The sequence below is a fragment of the Bombina bombina genome, chromosome 2 (assembly GCF_027579735.1).
Source record: "Bombina bombina isolate aBomBom1 chromosome 2, aBomBom1.pri, whole genome shotgun sequence".
Taxonomy (NCBI): Eukaryota; Metazoa; Chordata; class Amphibia; order Anura; family Bombinatoridae; genus Bombina; species Bombina bombina.
The window spans coordinates 1,239,197,196-1,239,213,359 of NC_069500.1; the positions used below are offsets into that span (position 1 = coordinate 1,239,197,196).

The following is a 16,164-nucleotide window of genomic DNA, read 5'->3' on the forward strand; positions in this document are numbered from 1 at the left end:
ATCATAGACCATATTAACCCTTAAATACAAAATCTCAACATTCTATTGGTTCCTGCAGTTAACTTGTCAGCCAATGCAAATAGAGTGTGGCAGTGATTGCCGTATCTTGCTATACATACTATTAACATATTATATACAAATTCATATCTTTGGAAACATATCAGAGAAGTTACATTTTAGAGACATTAAAGTAATCACAATATTAGCGCTGCGGAATCTGTTGGCGCTCTACAAATAACCAATAATAATAATATAAAGTTTAACTGTTAGTAAATGTGTGAGTAAATACTCTTCACTAAAGCGCAACACATTTATAATGTTATTACAATTCATATTTTAGCAATTCCTATTTTGTCAATTCATATATTATAGCAGCAGTTGTCAATAGTTACGATCATATATTCCCAATAATTATTATTATTAGTAAAGTGAGGCTAAAAGAGATGCATATAAATCTGCTAGTGATATGCATTTAAATGGCACAGATACACTAGCTATTATTATGTCCCTGTTGGTTTTAGACCCTACTAGAAAAAGCTATGTAACTAGTTTCTCTTTGAATCCCTACCTCTCATGTGATTAATGTAACCAGTAAATATAAAACAAAACTGGGCGATACACTTGAAAGTACCATTGATAGTTTATCAATTTTGTTACTTAATGACTATGCTGATCTGCCAAACTGCTATAAGAATAGTCACCCCTAGTGTGTAATACTGCCAATAATATCACTAAAAAATAATCACATCAGTTTCAATATTCATACCTAATGGTTGTCTGGTTGCCAAAGTATATATCCAGTAGGCCTCCTTCTTACGTAGATCCCTTAATCTATCACCACCTCGTGGTCTTTTTAGAATCAAATCAATGACCATCCATGTAAAGAAACTCACATCTTTACCAAGTGTGTCAATAATATGTCTTGCGCCACCTGTGGCATAATTGCCATGTTCTATGTCATTTAAGTGAGCATGTATTCATTCCCTCACCTCTCGTAAGGTGCAGCCAACGTATTGCTTGGCACATTCTGAGCATGTGATCACGTAGATAACATGGTTGGATCTACAATTTGTTCACTGGTAATGTGAATACACGTTTTGTGACACACTAGATTGAAAAACTTTTCCAACGTCACATGGCTACATGCCTTACACATGCTCTTACCACACTTAAAATGCCCCTTTGTAGTAAGCCAACTACTTTTTGGAGAAGAGGTTCTCAACATGGATGGTGAAACCATATTACCTATTGTTGCATTGCGACGTGATACGCAGAAGCAACCACTCCTCACTTTATCCTTCAAGTCATCATCTGTTAGAAGTATAGGGAGATTCTTGTGAATTATGTTACAAACTGAATAGTACTGTGAGCTGTATGTGGTGATAAAGGCAGGTTTATCCCCAGAGGCCATCCTCTTAGGTGAATCTTCGAGTAGGGCAGCCCTATCTATAAGCTTTACATCATTTAATGCTCTTAATACTGTGTTTGAATCATAATCTCTTTCAATAAATCTAGACATCAGAGAGTTACTGTCAGGTTAGGTAATGTCCAGAAGAAGACCCAAATGCTAGGGCGAACTAAAATAACACCCTTGCACTCTGAGTTTAATCCAGGACGTGACCCCACGACAACTTCTAAAAAACAAGGTACTCACGATATGGAGCAGTGTTGATCTGGGTCCTCTGGAAAGAGTAAAGTAAATCTTGATTGCTGCAGGTTAAACTTCAGAATAGGGTACAATAAACAAACAGTAAATAAGGAAGGATTAGGCAACTTGTAATCAGGCAATTTGAGGGTTAAGCTCAGCGTGGTCAATGAAGCAGAGTTTGGCAATTTGTAATCTGGCAGTTTGTGGGTTATGCAATAGATTAGTCGTAAATGCAGAGTTTGGCAAATTGTAATCAGGCAGTTTGAGGGTTAAGCAGAAGAGTAGTCGTATATGCAGAGTTTGGCAACTTGTATTCAGGCAGTTTGAGGGTTAAGCAGTAGAGAAGTCGTTTATGCAGAGTTTGGCAACTTGTAATCTGGCAGTTTGAGGGTTAAGCAATAGAGTAGTCGTAAATGCTGAGTTTGGCAACTTGTAATCAGGCAGTTTGAGGGTTAAGCAGAAGAGTAGTCGTATATGCAGAGTTTGGCAACTTGTAATCAGGCAGTTTGAGGGTTAAGCAGTAGATTAGTCGTTCAGGCAAAGAATCAGGAACAAATTCAAAGAATGAGTACTCACGACAGCCACAGGGATACCACAAACAATCAGGCACCGGAGGATAGAGAGACCGGAATAAGAATCCGGTCCTGACGTCAGCAGAGGGGGGCGGTTCAGAGAGAGGAAGACGTTGCCAGGCAACCAGACACGCCGGAAGAGCCGCCGGAACCTCCGGCGGCGAGCGTGACAGTTACTCTCTTGCAGGAAGTTGTCATTATCAGAGCAGTTCCTTCTTAGGTTCAAAAACTGGCCTTTGGCTATGCCATAGCTCATATGCCTGGGATGACAGCTCCCTGCATTTAAACATGTATTAGAGGATATTGGTTTCCTGGAGAGAGATGTATCAACTCTGTTTTCTCTCTGTCTTCCTATTAGTGTCACATCCAAATATGGTATCCATTCTTTATCAAAGGTTGTGTTGGATTCTAAACCTACTGTATTATTGTTAAGATAATCTACAAATTCTTTGCTACTTGACTCTGAGCCTACCCAAATGAATAGCAGGTCATCAATTTATCTTTTATATCCAAAAATTGAGTTTGAAAATTGGTTTTGATCTGCATAAACATGGGTAAACTCCCACCAGCCCATGAAGATATTAGCATATGCTGGGGCAAATTTTGCTCCCATGGCTGTTCCTCGTTGTTGCAAATAAAAAGTGCCCCCATATTCAAGATAATTATGGGTAAGCAAAATTTCCAATACATTCAGAATATATCCAATCATGTCTGGAGAGTAGCTAGTTCGTTTATTTAACATGTAATTTACCCTTTCTAAGCCTTTGTCATGTGGAATGGCTGAATAGAGACCAACTACATCTACCGTTAGCCACCCTATATTTTCTTCCCATGTGATATCTGCTAATAGTTTTAACAGATGTTTAGTATCCCTTAAAAAGGATGGTAACTTATATACTATGGGTTGGAGTAAAGATTCCAGCCAGTTTGACATGTTTTCAGATTCTTGACTGCAAAGGGCTCCAATGCACCTATATATATATATATATATATATATATATACAGTATATACACACACATATATATATATATATATATATATATATATATATATATATATATATATATATATATATATATATATATATATATATATATATATATATACAAATACATATACCTATTTAGTAGTATAGTATATGTATGTATCTCTATGTTAAAGCCCTTTGCATGCTATTTTTTTTTCACCTGAGACCTCACATATTTGAGCCCTTATAACCTTTTTTATTGCAATTTTTTTTTTTAAATAATTTTTATTAGATAAATTCCTATTCGCTCACGCAACAGCTAAAGTGCCACTAGTAATCTAGATGTGATGTCTAAATAATTGCATTACTTTCCTTACACATAGTTATTTTGTAAAGTAACATTTTAATTACATACATACAAGTTATATTTCATTTATTTTAACAGTTTTGTGTCTTTGCCTTGGACTGGGTTTTCGTATCATATGAAACTAATATAATGATGACTTGCTTTTAAATGTTATAGATTTCTTACAGGGTTAGTCCATCTCAAGTGATTGAACATGTTTCATTTTCCTAATTCTTTTTTCTTTTGAGTGATTACCTCTATGTATTGTTATTTCAAATCCACCATTTTTTTTAGTTTTATTTTGCTTGGTTTAACCTCGGCAGCCATCTTTGTGTTATGGCTCACAACAAATTTTGTTTAGATGTTTACAGAAACCTCAATATCTCAACTCTTTGGAACAAAAACTGATCACTACATCACATTACATGGTACATGTACATAAATAAACATTTCACACATTTTTGATTCTTAGACTTAAGTACTTAAGTCATAGGGGCAGATTTACCAAAGGTCGAACTGACATAATTCGCTAATTGCCGACAGCATACACAGTCTGCATTTAACATTGCACAAGCATTTCTAGTGAAATGCTTGTGCAAAGCTGCCCCCTGCTTACTTACGATCACTGCTTCTTAACTTTCGTTTCTGGCGGACCAGCATTCTAATGTAATGTAATGATGAAAATCGCTGAAAGTTCCGTGGGTCAATTCATGGGAAGGGGTTGAGTCTCAGTCCTACATATTTTTTTTTACTTGGTACCTAGATAAGTATATTGTGCATGCAGAACATTTCAGGTTTGAGACATCTCTTATTTTTTTTATTTTGGGGGGAGCGAGAAAGCGCAATTTATTTAAAGGGACACTGAACCCAAATTTTTTCTTTCATGATTCAGATAGAGCATACAATTTTAAGCAACTTTCTAATTTTCTCCTATTATCAAATTTTCTTCATTCTCTTGGTATCTTTATTTGAAATGCAAGAATGTAAGTTTAGTTGCTGGCCCATTTTCGGTGAACAACCTGGGTTGTTCTTGCCGATTGGTGGATAACTTCATCAACCAATAAAAAAGTTCTGCCAAGAGTGCTGACAGAAAAAAAAGCCTAGATGCCTTCTTTTTCAAATAAAGATAGCAAGAAAACGAAGAAAAAATGATAATAGGAGTAAATTAGAAAGTTGCTTAAAATTACATGCTCTATCTGAATCATGAAAGGAAAAAAATTGGGTTCAGTGTCCCTTTAACATTTCCCCTCACTTTCAGGTTAATTATCTCTGATGGGGGACCAGATAGGAATCTGAAATTTTCACAGATATATGTCCTCTATGGTAGCATTCTGCTGTAATGTTGAGGCTGAGATTTCACTGGTTATAAAGCTACTGTTAGTAGAAATCTTGGGAAAAACCCACTGTATTCATGTATTTTGAGAAACTTCAAGATGTAAGCATAACAAATAAAATAATAATGAACATTATTTTACACTAATTATGTTTATGATTGACATTAAAGGGACATAAAACACAATTTTTTTTTCTTTCATAATTCAGATACAGCTTGTAATTTTAAACAATTTTCCAATTTACTTCTATTATCTAATTTGTTTTGTTCTCTTGATATCCTTTGTTGAAAGGGATACCTAGATAGACCCAGGAGGTGCTGATTGGTGGCTGCACATATATGCCACTTGTCATTAGCTTTCAGTTAGCTCCCAGTAGTGCATTGCTGCTTCTTCAACAAAGGATACCAAGAGAATGAAGCAAATTAGATAATAGAATAATAGAAGTTGGATAGTTGTTTAAATTATACTGAATCATGTGTGTTGGCTGCATTCTTGTGAGTTAGATGCTAGGAGCTGAAGTGTGTTAGTTTTAACGGGAATAGATTTTATCCAAATATGGGAAAAAAAGTGTTCACTTGGGTGTTTTACAAATAAACAGCGCGTTTCTCCTATGATAAAAGCAGTAAGTGACTACAGCTCAGAAGAAAAGGAGTTACTGTGTTCAAGTGTAGGATGTCATGTCCGTTTGTAAGTACTGTGAAAACAAATTTCTTCTTGAAATATCATCACCTATGTGGTAACAGTTGTAATTCTTTGGAATATTGCAAAACAAATATATTTTCCCCGAGGACTATGAGAAATTCAATTAGAGTAAATATCAAAGGAAAAAGACTATCCTCTAAAACTTGTCCTTTGTAGGTCACCGTGTTCCACCTGCTACAAGTGTGTGATTGAAAAAGAAACATGTATGAAGCAGACAGAGGACTATGTATAACCCGAAGATTGTCTTCAGAAGGTTGACTCAGCTTGTGCTGCTCTTGGAGAATACCCTGCATCCAAGATAAGGAATATAGGTGCAGATTAAATACAAAGTGCTTTGAGATCTAAAGTAGGAAGGATTTCTGAAACTTTGAAAATAAATCTGTAAGAATCTTTGACAATTCCAGCAGATTATAAAAGGCGCCTCTGTTTTTCCTATTGTTTAGGAGTTTGCTTGCAGATTATAAAAGTGCCAACACTCTGTTACCATTAGAATATCAAATTTAATATGGCTCTTAAAGAAACATGTGCCATAGCAAACAAAGAAGACAAAGGGGTTGATTTATCAGAGGCTTTTGCCAGCCTTCGACCCCCTACGACTGCAGGTTCTCACAAGAGAACCTGCAGTCCATATTTAACAAGCAGTGGTCATCACCTCCTGCCCGCACATGATTGCCTGTGGGCGGCGTTGCACAATAGTGCAAAATTGCATTCTTGTGCAATGCTGAATTCTGGCAGCGGAATTCAGCCCGCCAGAGGCGAGCTGTGGCGGAAAGGGCACATATGTACTCCCCTGCCCGCCGCAGCATGATAAATCGAATCCAAAGTTAAAATTCTCAGTCTATTACCAAGCTCATGGTCCCAGAACAAAATCAGGAATTCAAGGAATTGAATGTCTCAAAACAATTTGTGAAACAAAGCAGAACACTAGTGAAGGTACATGGGGGTCCTTCCCGAGACAGGAAAGTTCATCTATTTTTCTGATGGATCAAGCCAATAACAAAACAAGAAGAATTTCTTGAAGAATCTGCTCAACCATGAGAAGGACTTTGGTATAAAAGCCAAATGGAACATCTTCGCAAAAGGCACGTGACAGTGTTGGAGGAACAACTAAGCAGGAAACAACAAAAGCCAGTTTGCAGAGGACAACAGAGGGTCAAATCATCACCCCTGATGATATGTTCCTCTTTTGCAGTGAGAAGATTAAGGGAGTTACATACATCTATGTCAAAAGCAAGGAAGTAACTGAACTTCATTAACTGTGAGAGAATTCCAGGTACAAGAAAATGTCACTGTTTTGAAGCAGTATCAGAAAGTACTACCAGATGCTTCATTACATCTGCATCGCAAGAGTTTGAAGAACATGCAGTGATGAAATTTGTTCCCCTGATCCTACGGCATAATGACTGTGTTGCAGGGGCGTATTTAGGTTTTGTGCTGCCCTAGGATTTAGGTCAATTCCTGACATATCATTTTTTGGTTAGGGAGTTGTTATTTATTTAAAAAAATAAATAAATTGCTGCTGCATTTTAAAATTACATTTTCCCCAGCCAGGGCTCGTAAAAAGCTTGCATACAGTCTCAGGTAGGTTGAATTAGCACATGTGTATACACCTCAGCTCAATCACTCATATACCTGTTGTATTGTGCAGCTTTATTGACAGAAAGTCAGTTTATAGGAATAGATGTGACACACATATGACATGACAGCACATACCAACCTCTGATTCTAAAGCACATACAGATACAGTACATATCAGGCACATACCTACACCTGCTGCTAAAAGACACACATATCAGGGCATATACCGATATACTAGCACACCTGCTGCTAAGACACACATATCAGGGCATATAGTAGTACACCTGCTGCTAAAAGACACACATATCCGGGCACAGAGCTATCCCCTGCTCCTAAAACAAATACTTATCAAGGAACATATCTATCATGTTATCCTAAAGCACATACATTACAGGGCACCTAGCTATCTGCTCCTAACATGCACACATATTAAGGCACATACCTATTCTCTGTTCCTAAAGTAAACACACGTTTCCTCTATAATTAAATCTCTATAACGACTTTTATTAACCCCAACTCCTTTTTTTGCAGTAAATTTATGTTATTAAGAATATTTGTTCAGAGTTTCCTTCCCAACTTTTTCCACAAAAAGCGACACTCATCACTTTTTGTTTCTTTTATACTTAACTTCTAACAGTTTTTTGGAGAATAATGGGAGAAGAAGAGTTGGCTTTGGACAGGTATGATGAGTGAGCTGAGCAGTGAATACTTTTACTATTATTCTTTATGTGCCCCCTGCCCGCTGGGTCACCTCCCTCCTCACCAGTCCTCCCGCCGGGTCACCCCCCTCCTCACCAGTCCTCTCCGGTCCGATGCGATCCCACTCACTGCAATCCCACTCACAGCCCCTCCTCACTGCCCTGGGACTTGGAGGGAGATCCATGTGCGGCAACTGTTAGTGAGCAGAGTGCAGACAGGAAGGCGGGCGGAAGTAAGAAAACGTCACGTGACCTCGGCAAAAGCCAGGTCACGTGACCGCCGAACACAACATTTTTAAAATTTTATAAAAACAAAACAAAAACATATATGCAGTTGTCAACATATAAGTGCCACCGGCCTTGTTGGCCTAGGCATAAATGCGCCTCTGCTGTGTTGCTTGTCTCTAATGACCAGTTATGTCTGTTAAACCTGGTCCAGGAACATCATTTAAGATATCTACTGTAAATAAAACATGGGTTCCCATGAACAATGTTCTCATAAAACTGACACCTGCAGAGTTAAATACTGCCACCGGATGCTCCCACCGCATTTCCAAGAGACTAAGAACCTGATAATTAAAATATCAACAGACCAATGAGAAATTGCCTGTTTGGGTTCGCTAGGCTCACAGTCCGTTTGTCTGTCAATTCTAAAAAAGTGGTCAGCAAAAGTCAACTGATCTCACCACTGAGCTGCAACATAGGCGGTGCTTGGAGCTGGCTTTTAAACGTGTTTACACAAAATAGACTGTGCATTCGTGCATATAAAAAATATTTTCTGTTTAGTAACTCTTCAAATTATGCATATATATATATATATATATATATATATATATATATATATATATATATATATATATATATATATATATTCATTCAGTTTCACTGTACATTCATTAGATTTGTCACGCTGGGAAATATTGCCACTGAAAAGCAGGCGAGACTGATATGGCTAAAAAGGAATAGCTAAGATGGAGGACAGTGCTTAGAATATTAGAAACCCACGGCAACGTTTCACAATTAAAATACAGGGTACTCCCACGTAAGACCCAGTAAACTTCCACGGAATGCCTACAGTATATATTCGCCATGTTTGCAATCGACTTTGTTAATAAAGACAAAAAAAAAAAATTACTTCCTATTAAAACTATCGGAGCTGGGGGATTGTATAATATTAGAATATGTATTTAAACTGTGAGCCTGATTGTGCTAATCTTCTATTGTGTCCTTAGGCATGTATTTTTACTCATTTTAAGATTGCAATTGCGTGTTCTCAATATTTATATTTACATTATATTGAGAATGCGCATTCACAGTATTAATATTTCACAATATTGCGATCGTGATTGCACGATCGTGTTTTACTTATGATATTACGATCGCACTGTAGCATTAGTGTTCTATATTAATATATATGTATAGCTATAGATATATATTAATATAGAACACGTTTGCTACAGTGCGATCGCAATATTATAAAAAGATACGATTGGGCAGTCGTAATTGCAACATTAAGAAATTAATAATACAAACGTGATCACAATATTGTGAAATATGAATATTGCAATAAAGAATGTGCGTTCTCAATATAATGTAAATATGAATATTGAGAATGCGCAATCAAAATCTTAACTAAGGACACAATAAAATATTCTGACATTATACTATACACTACATATACATTAAACAATGTATCAAGAAAGAGAGAAAATAAAAAATAGAACATTCCTATTCAGCACAAACCCATTAATTTAAAAAGTTATTAGAAAAACAGCAAAGGAGCAGTGTATTCCACAAGAACAAATGATTACAAAATCACTAATAAAAATCTATTATTCTCTTAAAGTGCCATAAAACATGTTAAGATCTGTGCATATCCTAAAAGGGCTAATTAAGTAAAAATAGTTTGCATAAAAAAATCTTTAAAAATTGCTGGCAAGTATTTTAAAATAATTTTCCAAAATAAACAAAAATACTTAAGTAGCCTAGATGTCCGGAGCAGTCTGCTCCATCCACCCCCCTTATCAGTGTTTAGACACAGGCATTGTATTTCAACTGAGTTTAAAGCTTCTAGACATGCTCCAGCAGATAATTACTGTGCACTTTTGCATTCTACCAAAGCAACAATAGATATAAATACAGCCATAGAAGGAAATGTGTGGGGAGAGTTAGAGCTTTGCACATCGGGAACTCAAAAGAAAGGGTTAATGGTGAGGCACTGCAGTATAAATTTGCAGGTCAAGTAATTAAAGTACATATTATTTTATTTTGTCTCTATCCCAATTTGTTTTATGTCCCTTTAAGCCAAGGAAGTATTAGGGGCATATGTATCAAGCTCACAAAGACCGCTGCTCCATAACCTGTCCGTCTGCTCTGAGTAGGCGGACACACATCGCCGGAAATCAACCCGATCAAGTATCGTATTGCTCGCCGTATTCAGCGATGTCTGTCGGACCTGATCCGCACTGTCGGATCAGGTCCGACAGACATTGATAACTAGGGGCCTTAGTCTTCAGATTCAAATGAGCCCCAGAATGTAAAAGGTATCTCAACTCTTTTTCTCCAATAAAAAGGATAAGAGAATTCTCAACAGAAGATATAACAGTACCTAACAGCAATATAGCCAGAAATTGGTGCAGTCTGCAGAATTAAAATAAGATCCTGCACAGACCTCCTTTTAGTGTGATTGCTATAACAGGATGTTACCTTTCATCAGATCCCCACACGGAGCTCACCGATTGGGTAACAGCAGTCTGTGCCTTCTTGTAACATACCGTGCTTCAGACAGACGTGTCCTTCATCCACTACGCCACTTACTGGTATGTGATATTTACTCCAAGGGAAACACTGTCCGCAGTTACTGCTCCACAATATTTACATAGGAATCTCTGGTCCGGTTCAGGATCTCTCTTGTTACCACATTTTGTTTGTAGTGGCCCCTTGTGAAAAAGTTGCTGCTTGATAATAAGAATCCTCGGCTTCCAATACTGCAAGTGGTGTCAGCTGAACCCCCTTTCTCTCCAAACACAAACAATGTATATACATCTGTTAGGGATGCAGAAAATAATCGTTAAGCCGATGCATCGCGATGCAGCCTTGAACGCATCGATGCAGTGAAGCCCATAATCGATTCAGGGTCAGTGATGTCATAAAGCAACGTTGCGTTACGTGACCCTGCGCTCCTGCCCTTATTACTACCGCGGCTGCTCACTCACTGCTCAAGGGTTATGTGCTGAGGCTCATAAACTGTTCGGCGCTGCAGCGCCATCTTACTCCTCTTTCCCACAGTTCACTGTGTAAGTGTGTAGACTGGTTTGTTCATCCGTGCCTCCTTATACTTCCCCCCCTCTCACAACGTCTGTGCAGAGAGCCAGCTAGCAACACAACTTATTGACACTATTCCGCTCCGTTACTTTGCAAAGTAAGTAAGAGGAAAGGGAGATAAAGTTTAAAGGTTAAGGGTTGCCGTTTACAGCATGGTGTCTGCAGCGTAGTACTAGACAGCACGAATGAATAACTTGCAGCATTTACAGCAGCCTCAACAGCCACTGAGCAGTAAGGTAATGTTAACTGCTGATGTCTGTGGAAGAGATAGAAATTAACCCCTTATTGACACCAATACACTGTAGCATATTTATAGGCATTACACTATTTATTCACTCTTTAGTTTTTAAAATGTGTGTGTATGTAAATAAAAATACCTGTTCATCCACACCATGAAAGCTGGAAAATAAATTCTGTCTAAATGTTTTAACCTGCTTCTAAATTATAAAACAATATGTCAAGCCATAATGTGTATTAGTGCTGTAGGCTATTGCATGCTATTTTGTACTGAATAAGCGCTCTTTTGGGTTCCCCCTCCAATTTTTAAAAAACTGGAACTTCCACTATGTGATTAAAGTGATTAGTATGCTTGATCACATGACTCGTGTGTGTGTATAATTTTTTTGTTAAAAATGTAAATCCTGGGCATAAATAGGCCAGTAATCGTGATGCATCGCCGAATCGAATCGTTACCATGATAATCCGAATCGAATCGTGAGAACAGTGAAGATGCGCAGCCCTAACATCTGTCATATACCCACAAACCCCCAGCTATTGATATGTTTAATTCACTGTTGTATTGTACAAACAGGGATTGAGTTTCTGTTGAAATTGTGGTGTGTCAATCATAAACATAATTAGTATAAAATATTGTTCTTTTTTATTATTTTTTTATGCTTATATTTCATCTTGTCATTTCTCGAAACACATAATTAAAGTAGGCTTTTCCCGAGATTTCTACTAGCTAAGGCTCTGTAACCAAAATGTTTACAGCACAATGCTACCATTGATGACTTCTATCTGTGAAAGTATCAGATTCCTATCTGGTCCCCCACCAGAGATAATTAACTTGAAATTGAGAGGAAATGTTCAAAAATTGCACTTTCTCGCCCCAATAAAAAAAAAAGTCTCAAACTTTAAATATTTTGCACGCATACAATACCTGGGTACCACCTTAAAAAAATAAGGACTGAGACTCAAACCCTTTCCATTATAAATTGACCCTAAAAGTTGAACTTTCAGCAATTTTTCAACATTACATTAGGACTTGAGTCCTAAGTCTAAGGGGACGATTTATTAAATGTCGGAGGGATATGATCCGCTGTCGGCATTTAACATTGCACAAGCATCCAGGGAGACCAAACTCAGACAGCTGGTGTCTGTAACATCCAGCCTGCTTTATTTGCAGGAATCAACCGTGCAAATTGAATCTACAAATAACCGATAATAATAAATGTGAGTATCCATTTCACTACTTTCCTGGAATTACTATGTTGTTCGTTTTCCCTGCACTAGGAGAAGCTTTGTGTCTTTTAGTTTTAAAAGGCTACCATATCCTGAACTTATTCCATCGCCATCTGAAGGAGAATATTGCCCCTATCAGTCAGCTGGAGACTGCAAAGCCCAGCCTGAACATATTGCACGGTATTTAGTGCATGCAGCCTTGTGAGTAACCACTTGTCAGAACCTTGATTTTATTAGAATTTTATCTTGGATACACTGCACCATGAGGCGCTCTTCTTTATATCTTTTTTAGATATTTCTAGTGAAATGCTTGTGCAATGCCGCCCCCTGCAGATTCGTGGCCAATCGGCCGCTAGCAGAGGGTTTCAATCATCGTATCTGATCGGGATGATTGCTGTCTGCCATCTCAGAGAGGGCGGACGAGTTAAGGAGCAGCGGTCTTATGATCACTGCTTCCTAACTCTTGTTTCCAGCGATCTGGAAACTACGGGGGTAGATTGCAGCATCTGCTGCTTGTTAAATCTACCCCTAAGGATCAAAAATGTGCAAAATGTTAATATATGTACATGCACCCTGTAATGTAATCTAGAGATCAGTTTTTTGTTCCAAGGAACTAGGACCATCCTGATCTGAGATATTGAGGTTTTTGTAAAAATCTATATAACCAGAATTTGTCATCACACAAAGATGGCTGAAGGAAAGCAGAAAAAAACAATATGTAAAATAAAGATATTACTCCCCTCTGGAAAGTAGAACCACTGCCGTCCAACAGTCTCTCCTAGAATGTGTGTTAAAAAGAAGGCGCTGGTTCCAAAGGATTAGCTTGAGTGCGGTATCACACAGTATCCCCAGACGTCTCATTGAGATGTGGTGTAGTATCCCCAAATGCTGTAAGGAGATTTCACAATGGTGTAGTACATCCATCATAAACAACAAATGTAGATACTCACAGAATAAAGTTGAATATTCGGCCTTCTTATTAAAAAATTCATATGCAGCTTCTTCTTACAAATATGAAAAAGCAGCTTTTATTTCTCTCAACATGTTTCAATGGCTTCTACCGTCTTTTTCAAGAGCTTCTAAAATCAGCATTGCTTCATGTATTAAGTCATGTTTGATTCCGCAACACAGGCGGTCTTAAATACATGAGAATTTGCACCATTTTTCTCTCTTTGGATGAGAGCAGATTTACACCCGTTCAATATAAAAACATTTAAAACATTTTATTATTTCCATTTTGCGATATTGCATCATCTGCCCATTAGTCAAATCTTTTTCCAAAGTAAAGTAAAAATGGCAATAAGGCAATCAATCAATGTATTCAAAAGTTTTTCAAAAAGGCCAATCGTATTAATACAAATTCCACCAATCCTGTGCCGTATTCTGTTAACTTAGGAACTACTCGATTGGGAACTTAATAGAATATTATTTTTTATTCTTATCTTTTTTTTCTGTTTTGCAATGTTGCTTTATTGCACGTTTTACTTTATTTTGGAAAAAGATTTGACTAATGGGTGGATGATGCGATATTGCGAAATGGAAATAATAAAATGTTTTAAATGTTTTTATATTAAACGGGTGTAAATCTGCTCTCATCCAATGAGAGAACAGATGGCACGAAAATTCTCATATATTTAAGACCGCCTGTGTTGCGGAATCAAACATGACTTTTTACATGAAGCATTGCTGATTTTAGAAGCTCTTGAAAAAGACGGTAGAAGCCGTTGAAACGCATTGAGCAAATAAAAGTTGCTTTTTTATATTTGTAAGAAGAAGCTGCATATGAGTTTTTTAATAAAGGCAGAATATTCAACCTTATTCTGTGAGTATATACATTTGTTGTTTATGATGTCTGGATGTACTACACCATTGTGAAATCTCCTTACAGCATTTGGGGTTACTACACCACATCTCAACAAGACGTCTAAGGATACTGTGTGATACCGTACTTCAGCGAATCCTTTGGGCCCTCTGTCAACCAGCGCCTTCTTTTAAACACACTAAAAGATGGCTGATGTGGTTAAACCAAGTAAAATAAAATTAAAAAAACTGGTGGATTTGCACTACCAACACATAGAGGTAATTACTCCAAAAAAAATTAGGAGCAATAAAATTGTCAAGCAACCAATTTTACAATTATTGGACCGCTTGTGATGGACGGACCCTACAGTGAAACAACCCTTTTTCTTCCTTTATAATATGCTGGATTTGCAAAATATATAACTGAAATTTTGTTTTAATTATTACATGTGCTGTGCATCTTAATTATACAAATTAAAATCATAATCATTTTACCTTGTATAATAGAATGAAAGCATACACTTGCATGTAAATGGTGTTAAAGGGACAGTTCACCCAAAAACTTTCTCCCCTTTAAATTATTCCCAATGATCCTTTTTACCTGCTAGAGTGTATGAAATTGGTTGCAAGTAGCTCCTTTACTCCTATTTCAGCATTTGAAACAGCTGATTTAGCTTGTGGTTTCCCAACCTATACTGAAAGTTTTGATACTGTAGTATATGCTATTGACAAGCCTAAGTAAACACAGTCAGCAGAAGAAGTTACACTCTCAGTGGGGGGCGTGAGAGTTAAGTAATAAAATGATAATTTTCCATTGTTCTCTCTATGTATTGAGCTTTGGTGTGCCAGACAATTATAAGATAAAGGAAGCACGTGTGTGTACACCAAGTGATAACATAATGAGATATGATATTACCTGAAGCTCAACCCATTGTAATAGGCTGTGGTTTCAAAGCACAAAACCAGCTACTCCATATACACAAATAAACCCGAAAATGCAATTTCTCAAATATTTTATACTCTGCAGGTGGTATAACAAGTCATTTAAAATACATTAATGGAAAAACAATTTTACAGTGTACTGTCCCTTTAAGACCTAATACTTTTTTGGCTTGTGCCTAATCTTTCTTCCTTCCTTTTTGGCAGAGAGCCGAATGATTCTGGATGCTTTTGCTCAGCAATGTAGCAGAGTTCTCAGCCTTTTAAACTGTGGTGGAAAACTTCTGGACTCCAAACATCCACAGTCTTCGGTTTCTTGTGTAAAGCAAGAGAATAACAGTTACAGTGAGCGGCTGGACCAGTGCCAACTTGGTAAACCATTTCCTAACCAATCTGTAGACAAACTGGATGTAGAAATGCAGTATGTGCAGAAAAAACAGCAAACCTCTGCTTTCTTGAGGGTTTTTACAGATTCACTACAGAATTACTTGTTAGCTGGTAACTTCCCTGCTCGGAATTCCTCATCTAGCAATGATTATGGCCATCATTCTGACATGGATGCACTTTCATCCTCACCGGTGCACACATTGGGTGGGTGGACATCCCCGGCAACATCTGAATCACATGGTCACCCATCATCTTCCACACTTCCCGAGGAGGAAGATGATGATGAAGAGGAAGGTTATTGTCCAAGGTGTCAGGAACTTGAACATGAAGTGATTTCTCTGCAGCAGGAAAATGAGGAACTGAGAAGAAAATTAGAGAGTATTCCAGGTATATGCATCTCCTTA

General features: G+C 37.4%; 1 protein-coding gene across 1 annotated transcript in view; it reads left to right on the forward strand.

The window, feature by feature from the left end:
• The window catches only part of BEND4 (BEN domain containing 4), a 260,752-nt gene that overhangs the window by 11,387 nt on the left and 233,201 nt on the right, over positions 1-16,164 (forward strand). The window contains exon 2 of the mRNA XM_053700873.1: positions 15,581-16,147. Within this exon, the coding sequence (XP_053556848.1) occupies positions 15,581-16,147 (567 nt within the window). The remainder of the gene's footprint in view (positions 1-15,580; positions 16,148-16,164) is intronic.